The sequence below is a fragment of the Nicrophorus vespilloides genome, unplaced genomic scaffold (genome assembly GCF_001412225.1).
Source record: "Nicrophorus vespilloides isolate i.1.1-1 unplaced genomic scaffold, Nicve_v1.0, whole genome shotgun sequence".
Lineage (NCBI taxonomy): Eukaryota > Metazoa > Arthropoda > Insecta > Coleoptera > Silphidae > Nicrophorus > Nicrophorus vespilloides.
Genome location: NW_017095752.1, coordinates 2937 through 12211, shown reverse-complemented (window position 1 = coordinate 12211; position 9275 = coordinate 2937). Strand labels below are relative to the sequence as shown.

At 28.0% G+C, this 9275-nt stretch overlaps 1 protein-coding gene across 3 annotated transcripts; it reads right to left on the bottom strand.

Annotated features, from left to right (window-relative positions):
- Window positions 1-223: 223 nt before the first annotated feature.
- LOC108562351 (purine nucleoside phosphorylase) lies at window positions 224-8405 on the bottom strand. Of its 3 annotated transcripts, none has more exons than XM_017920649.1 (3): window positions 8138-8405; window positions 1702-1814; window positions 224-1193 (listed from the first exon to the last, which is right to left on the bottom strand). In XM_017920649.1, exons 1-3 carry the CDS (start codon window positions 8266-8268, stop codon window positions 427-429), a joined length of 1011 nt encoding a protein of 336 aa, XP_017776138.1. In that variant the 5' UTR covers window positions 8269-8405; the 3' UTR covers window positions 224-426. The 3 variants fall into 3 exon arrangements, with proteins under 3 accessions (XP_017776138.1, XP_017776147.1, XP_017776155.1); XM_017920658.1 differs by having other exon boundaries at window positions 1720-1814; window positions 8138-8404; XM_017920666.1 differs by lacking the exon at window positions 8138-8405 and adding an exon at window positions 7828-7992.
- Between the last annotated feature and the right edge of the window lie 870 nt (window positions 8406-9275).

Genomic DNA, 9275 nt, shown 5'->3' with positions numbered 1-9275 from the left:
GCATTTTTTAAACATTGAACGCGAATTACAGCCAAACGGATAAAACCACAGTAATATATGAATACTTGCTACATTGCCCAAACATTCAGCTTTCATATTCATATTTTGGATTTATTCTACGCTCTTCTTTCGTAACAATAAAATTGTAATAAAATACACATAACTTTTGTGTAATTAAGAAAACTTATATAAATTTGATTGTTGGGAAAAGAAATGTAAATTGTTTCAAAAATAGTTGTCTTTATTCTAAATGTACAATATTTAACATAACACAATAAAATATATTTATAAATGTGTGCAGTACATGCACCTTCTTTAATTCTACGTCTTTACTGGAATAGGACGACGACGACGACAAAAAATACTGAAACAACTTCCCAATTTTATCCTTAGATCAATCGCAAGAAAGTAACGAAAATCAGATTCTTATTTAATTCCCGGATAGCCCAGCTTCTTGATGCGCAACACCAGATTCTGCACGAACGTGGCCAGAGTGTCTTGCCTCATCTTTCCCACATCCATCACCTCTTCGTGATTGGCCTCCGATTGATTCTCGTAATTTGTGGCGCAGAAATTTGTGATCAGACTGAAAGCGAGAACGGTGAGATCGCAGTGTCTCGCCGTGATCACCTCGTGCACGGTGGACATGCCTACTGCATCCACGCCGACCATCTGGAGCATCTTCAGTTCGGCTACAGTCTCGAAGTTCGGTCCACCTAGACAGGTGTAGACGCCCTCGTGTATGGGACCCAGCTTGAGATCGTCCCAGACCTTCTTGGCCAGCTCGATGAGATCCTTGTCGTAGGCTCGGTTCATCGGAAGGAATCTGGGACCGAAACGCTCGTCGTTGGGACCGTGCAACGGGTTGTTTCCCGAGAATCCCATCAGGTTGATGTGGTCGTTGACTAGCATCACGTCGCCCACTTTGTATTTGGGATTGAGGCCGCCCGCCGCGTTCGTGGCTATCAGATGACTTATTCCGACCAGCTTCATCACTCGCACCGGCATCGAGCACTTCCAGAGTGGGTAACCCTCGTAGTGATGGAAACGACCCTTCATGCACACCACTTCAACGCCCATCAAGTAGCCGAATACCAGCTGCCCGGCGTGCCCTTCAACAGTTGACTCCGGGAAATGCGGGATCTGGTTGTAAGGGAACACCACTTTATCCGTTAAAGCCTCAGCCAACGAACCTAAAACAACAACATAATCAAATTATAACTATCACCAAAATAATTCTAAAACTAAATTTTATATTGCAAAAATACTACTCGCAATCAACAAACATTTCATAACTGAAGTGTTTATATCATATTTACATCTAAAAATACAGAAAGCATGCGGAATACAAACAAATAAAACAGCCTTGAGCAAACTGAACATCACTTGTGCAACAGTACAATGTTTTTTTCTTTCCTTCTGACATCAAGAAAATAAAAATGATTTGAAAAAAAAAAAAAATTCCAACAAATTAATCTCACTTATCGAATCGAAACTTATTATTCATCTCTTTCGATTTCAGCGTGGATCGAAGATTGCGTCAATCAAGCGTTTGACGTCTCTGAAACGAGAAAAACAATGATTGCGTAACCGCGATGTGTGAAACACAAGATTTCTTTTTTGCTGCTGCTGCTGCCGGTGGTGTTTTATGGTGAAAGAGAGAGAGAGAAAAAGAACAGATAAAAAAGCTTGGACATGTACCCTCGTTCCAATACGCACCCATTCCGGACCCGCAAATGATTCCAATTTTCGGCCGGAAAGGCACCCTCTCCAACAGATATTTCGCCGTTTCGGCCAGATGCTCGTAAGTATATCTGCAAATAAAAAAAGTAGTAATAATGAACAAAGAGATTTAGATTGAAAAAGCAATTTAAATACATATTATATACGTTTTCGGATAACTTTTACACACGAATTCAAGCAATTTACTCCACATTTTTTTTATTGAAACTTTTTGTTTCGAGAGAAACTTCACAATTTAGTATTGCCAATTTTGTATTTAAAAAAAAATCACTAAGTTAATTACTTAAACATATTTCTTTTTTAAATGTTGGTCACAATTAATAACAAGTAAAAATATATATTTAAATATATAATTAAGTATAACATTTCGAATCATTTAATTTCGTAATGGAAATCATGCAGCAATTAACAACGATGATTTAGATTCAAAAATCATTTTAAATTCATATTATATACGTTTTCGGATAACTTTTACACACGAATTCAAGCAATTTACTCCACATTTTTTTTATTGAAACTTTTGTTTCGAGAGAAACTTCACAATTTATTATTGCCAATTTTGTATTTAAAAAAAATCACTAAGTTAATTACTTAAACATATTTCTTTTTTAAATGTTGGTCACAATTAATAACTAGTAAAATATATATGTAAGTGACCAATTGAATAACCAATCCATTAACTTTTGTTATTATTTTTGTTGAGAAAAAACGTTATAATTTATTAATTCCAATTTTGTCTTCAAAAAATAAATTTACTAATACATTTAGGCAATTTAATACACATTTTATTGAAAGTTTTTGTTTTTTTTAGAACTACGTCAAAATTAGGTTGTGCCAATTTTATATTATTTAAAAAAAACACACCAAATTAATTATGAATTTAGTTGAATTACGCAATGTTTCTTTCTATTACATTGACATTTCACAATGATTATTTAGGTCAAAAAATTCTTCTTTTTACATATAATTATGGATTTTCCAATATGAATCCCTTAACTTTTGTTTTTATTTTTGTTGAGAAAAAACGCTATAATTTAGTGATTACAATTTATTTTCAAACTTTTTGTTTTTATTTTTGTTTTGTGAGAAACTTCAAAATTTAGTAGTGCCAACTTTGTATTTCAAAAAGAAATCACTAAGTTAATTACTAAACATATTGAAATGCATTAACTTTTGTTTTTATTTTTGTTGAGAAAAAACGTTATAATTTAGTAATTTCAATATTGTCTTAACAAAAAAAAAACCTAAATTAATTACTAAAATGTTTTATTTTCAAATGTTGGTCACAATTTATAACTAGTGAAATATATATTTAATTGACCAATTGAAATACATTTAGGCAATTTAATACACATTTTATTGAAAGTTTTTGTTTTTTTTAGAACTACGTCAAAATTAGGTTGTGCCAATTTTATATTATTTAAAAAAAACACACCAAATTAATTATTGTACTAATGCCAAATTAAATTTTACGTTTAATTAGTTCATTAATAAAATTAATTAATTGAAATATTTACACATGCGAAAAATCAACATTTCGAAACACTTAATTTCGTAATGGAAATCGTGCCGCAATTAACAACAATGATTTAGATTCAAAAATCAATTTAAATACATATTATATACGTTTTGGGATAATTCGAGCAATTTACTTCACATTTTTAATTGAAACTTTTTGTTTTTATTTTTGTTTCGAGAGAAACTTCATAATTTAGTAGTGCCAATTTTGTATTTAAAAAAAAATCTCTAAGTTAATTACTTAAACATATTTCTTTTTTAAATGTTGGTCACAATTAATAACTAGTAAATTATATATTTAAGTGAGCAATTGAAATGCTTTAACTTTTGTTTTTATTTTTGTTGAGAAAAAACGATATAATTTAGTAATTCCAATTTTGTCTTAAAAAAAGAACTAAATTATTTACTAAACATATTTCCTTTTCAAATGTTGGTCACAATTTATAACTAGTGAAATATATATTTAAGTGATCAATTGAAATACATTTAGGCAATTTAATACACATTTTATTGAAACTTTTGTTTTATTTTTTTTAAGAAACGTCAAAATTAAGTTGTGCCAATTTTATATTATTAAAAAAAACACACCAAATAAATTATTAGTTTACGAACGTTGAATTACGCAATGTTTCTTTCTATTACATTGACATTTTACAATGATTATTTACGTCTAAAAATTCTTCTTTTCACATATAATTATGGATTTTCCAATATGAATCCATTAACTTTTGTTTTTATTTTTGTTGAGAAAAAACGTTATAATTTAGTAATTCCAATGTTGTCTTAACAAAAAAAAAACCCTAAATTAATTACTAATTTTTTTTATTTTCAAATGTTGGTTACAATTTATAACTAGTGAAATATATATTTAAGAGACCAATTGAAATACTTTTAGGCAATTTAACATACATTTTATTAAAACTTTTGTTTTTTTTTTGAAGAAACGTCAAAATTGGGTTGTGCCAATTTTATATTATTTAAAAAAAAACACACCAAATTAATTATTGCACTAATGCCAAATTGAATTTTACGTTTAATTAGTTCATTAATAAAATTAATTAATTGAAATATTTATACATGCGAAAAATCAACATTTCGAAACACTTAATTTCGTAATGGAAATCATGCCGTAATTAACAACGATGATTGCACTAACCAAAAAATAATATGCGCCAATTAATTAAATATGCCAATGTTTATATTTACGTTTGTCATCTGTTTGGGGATAAATGAAGCCAAAACAATACACGATTTCGCTCTTAATTTATTATTTGTTTCGTCGATGATTCATGTGTTTTTTTTGTTGTCGTATGTTAACTAATCACCAATTAGTAATATATCCGAAACAGATAAGATTTTTGCTTAATTATCCATCTTTTTCCTCTCGTTCGGATCAGGAAACGGATCGAATGATCGCCGTTGCGTAATCATTATTATCGTGGTCGTCGTTAGTCAAGGCCCTACTGATTCGCGTGTAAACGGAATGACCAATTGTCGATTCGTCAATTGAAAGCGTTAGTTTCGAAGTTTTCAGGCCTTGAATTGAGAGAGATTAAAGTTATTAAATGATAGTTCGAAGGATTTTATAATCAAAATTGTATCCAATCGCGTATTTCTATTTAAAACGTAATTTATAAAATATTAAATTTTAATCATTCAAAATCAATTTGTGTTTTTTTTTTCCTTCATTTGTTTGCGAATTCATAAGTGCCTACGATTTATTTATTAGCCTCTCGTTAGATAGATTTGGATCTGAAGTGTTTTCGCCTTCGACGTTATTTTATTGCATACTCTTCCTGAGTATCGATGATTCGTTACTAAGCCAACATTTTTTTTTCGTACAATTCTCAGGTGTCATACGAATTTCTTATCTGGTAATTGTATTTTTTATGCGATATGAATCTTGTTACGTCAATAACGTCAACTTGACTTGACATAAGATGATAACGATATTGTCGTGTTATTATGCATTCCTGTTAACAAAAAAAGTAAAGTGTATTATTATAACTTTTGATGTTGATGTTAGCTTTAAATTGTTCTCTTTTAATCTAAATACATCAAAGTATTGTCGCTTGTTACGTTTTTATTGGAGGCTTATCAAGTCTAAGACTAATCAGCTTTAATTCAGCTAATTTGAGTTCTGGCTAAAATTAGCTGTGAAATGATAAATAAGCAAAAAAATAGATTTGCAATTTTGTTATTTTTTGATACCTCCTAATCACTCATTCGTAATTTCAAACTGCGTATACTAATCAGTTTTTGTTATGAGTTTACCAACATTGAATTACGCAATGTTTCTTTCTATTACATTGACATTTTACATTGATTATTTACATCAAAAAATTCTTCGAAAACTTCGAATAATAACCACATATAATTATGGATTTTCCTAATATTTCTTATTTAAATTTATTATTTTGTATACAACTAAGTTTTTTGATAAATTACTTTTCAACTTACTCGTCAATCATCAAACATTCTGACTCATTTATTCATCGAAAATATTTGTATGTACATCAAAGATACCTTTTTTATGATAAAGTCGCAAATTTCAGCAAAACAGGGTCGTAAAACGATTTTTTTTAGACTATAAATGTCTAAGTGTAGATACACAATTTTGCTGTTTATTTTTCGACAACAATTTTATGGATATTTTTATCAACTTTTATTAATTACAATTTTAACAAGTTTTAGTTCATTTAAAAGCAATAATTTCAGTTGTGAATAATTCCAGAATTACAGAAGATTTCATTTTCTGCAAATTTAAGCAAATTTTAGTAATTCTTTTTTTGTTATTTATAGAAAACTTTGACAATTTTATAATTTGAAATTTAACAAAATTGAACAATTTTTGTAAATTTTTGTATAATTCACTTATTTCACAGTTTTTTTTTTAATTATTTATAGTTTCTCTTGGAGCAAATTATGTTTTCTTAAAGAAAACTATTAAAATTGTTTCTTTCTATTACATTGATATTTTACATTGATTATTTACATCAAAAAATTCTTCAAAAACTTCGAATAAAAACCACATATAATTATGGATTTTCCAATATGAAATTTTCCTAATATTTCTTATTTAAATTTATTATTTTATATACAACTAAGTTTTTTGATAAATTCTATATTTGATCAATTACTTTTCAACTTACTCGTCAATCATCAAACATTCTGACTCATTTATTCATCGAAAATATTTGTATGTGCATCAAAGATACCTTCTTTTATGATAAAGTCGCAAATTTCAGCAAAACAGGGTCGTAAAACGATTTTTTTAGACTATAAATGTCTGAGTGTAGATACACAATTTTGCTGTTTATTTTCGTTCATTTTTCGACAACAATTTTATGCATATTTTTATCAACTTTTAATAATTACAATTTTAACAAGTTTTAGTTCATTTGAAAGCAATAATTTCAGTTGTGAATTATTACAGAATTACAGAAGATTTAATTATCTGCAAATTTAACCACATTTTAGAATACTTTTTTTGTTATTTATAGAAAACTTTGACAATTTGATAATCTGAAATTTAACAGAATTGAACAATTTTTGTTTAATTCACTTATTTTACAGTTTTTTTAAATTATTTATAGTTTTTCTTGGAGCAAATTATGTTTTCTTAAAGAAAACTATTAAAATTGTTTCTTTCTATTACATTGATATTTTACATTGATTATTTACATCAAAAAATTCTTCGAAAACTTTGAATAAAAACCACATATAATTATCTATTTTCCAATATGAAATTTTCCTAATATTTCTTATTTAAATTTATTATTTTATATACAATTATGTTATTTGATAAATTACTTTTCAACTTACTCGTCAATCATCAAATGTTCTGAATCATTTATTCATCGAAAATATTTGTATGTGCATCAAAGATACTATTTTTTTTTATGATAAAGTCGCAAATTTCAGCAAAACAGGGTCGTAAAACGATTTTTCTTTGACATTGACGTCATGTCGTATAGTGCACTATAAACGTCAAAGTGTAGATACATAATTTTGCTGTTTATTTTTGTTCATTTTTCGACAACAATTTTATCAACTTTTATTAATTACAATTTTAACAAGTTCATTTATAAGCAAATAATTTCATTTTCTGCAAATTTAATCAAATTTTATAAAACTTTTTTTTTTATAATTTATAGAAAACTTTGACAATTTGATAATCTGAAATTGAACAATTTTTGTTTAATTCACTTATTTTACAGTTTTTTTCTTAATTATTTATAGTTTCTCTTGGAGCAAATTATGATTTCTTGAAGAAAACTATTAAAAATTGATCTGATGAAATAATTTTTGCACTAAATCTTTACGTTAACAAATCTGTAATATCTCTTGCAAATATGTTCATAAACGTTCGCTTTGGAAGAAATTGTTTATAGTTTTTAATTGATTTTTTTAATGAAAAATCGATTTTGGAAGAAATTATGTTTCGTGAAAAGTATTAAAATCAAACAATGTTAATTATTTTTAAAACTATTTTTCGCTTTTAAGATGTTGAAAATTTTCAATTTCGATTGAATTTAATTAAAAAGTGCAAAGTTAATAACTTACTCAGTGCTCATTTCGCCTTTTGTTTACAAGTACACACTATTTGTAAAGTTTCTTGCAAGTATTTTCATATACGTTCGCTTTGAATGAAATTGTACGACGTTTCGACAAGTGAATCTAATCTAAACGACAAGTACACTGTTCGAGTTATACTTATACTGGCGAATGCGTAAATATTACTTTAAATTTTATTTTGGATTTATTTATTTCGTTATTCGTTATCACAAGGAAAACAGGAATTATATAAATCGCGATAATCTTCTTGAAACGAATCGATTTCATCAAATTCCAAATCATGAAAAACTACACTCACTTGTACGTAGCTTTATCGTCGTCTTTTTTGGCCTTGTGACCGTTGGTCAGGAGGCCGTTGTTGCTATTGCCGTTGGTCAGTTTATGAATGGGTGTTGTTGCACCAACATCTTCCTGTTCGATCATCATCATCTTCAAATTATTGTTTGTTGCTTCTGAGTTGCTTCTGCGCTGCACGTTGATACCAAACTGAGTCGCTCTTTTCCACGGTCGCACTCTTTGTATGTCGCTTTCGTAATTAATAAGTAATCCCAAGCTAATCTATGCCGCTACATTTATTGCCCACTATATTTATATATCGGTTCGTTCGTTCCGTTTCAGCAACAACAAAAAAAATTACGTTTGTTTTGCATTTGCATTTCGAACAACATTCGATATTCTTTCTTGTTTTGAAGAAAGATTAATTTAGATTAGTGAGTTTTTTTTTTATATTATCGCGTGACGAATTCGTTTGATCACGTTAAAGTGTACTAATTATAAACGATGTACGGCTTTCTTTTGATAGGCTCTCATCTGCTGACTTATTTATTTCAACCGCAAATCTTGTTAAAAAATTGTCGTTTGTAAAACTGCAAAGTTTCATTGATTTCAATCGCAGAAATTTCCTGAAAACAATCATTTTCCATGTAGATTAGTAGAAAATACAACAATCTTAATTAGAATTTAAGAAAATTTACTTTCTCGATAAAAATCAATAAATAAAACGCAATTTAAACGCAAATCTTGTTGGAAAATGATCATTTATAAGACTGCAAATTTTCATAGATTTCAGTAACAAAATCTCCTGAAAACAATCATTTCCTATGTAGATTAGTAGAAAGTACAACAATCTTAATTAGAATTTAAGAAAATTCACTTTCTCGATAAAAATCAATAAATAAAACGCAATTTAAAGGCAAATATTGTTGTAAAATTATCGTTTATAAAACTGCAAATTTTCATAGATTTCAATTGCAGAAATCTTCTGAAAATAATCATTTCCCATGTAGATTAGAAAAAAAGTACAAAAATTTAGGAAAATTCACTTTCTCGATAAAAATCAATAAATAAAACGCAATTTAAACGGCAAATCTTGTTGTAAAATTGCAAATTTTCATTGATTTCAATCGCAGAAATCTCCTGAAAACAATTATTTCCCA

Excerpts from the sequence above, each read along its gene's own strand:
- LOC108562351 (XM_017920649.1), bottom strand. The coding sequence starts at position 8,268 with ATGATGATGATCGAACAGGAAGATGTTGGTGCAACAACACCCATTCAT. Across the intron at positions 1,815-8,137 it reads GACGATAAAGCTACGTACAA|ATATACTTACGAGCATCTGG; the intron begins GTGAGTGTAGTT and ends TTTTATTTGCAG. Across the intron at positions 1,194-1,701 it reads GGGTGCGTATTGGAACGAGG|GTTCGTTGGCTGAGGCTTTA; the intron begins GTACATGTCCAA and ends TTGTTGTTTTAG.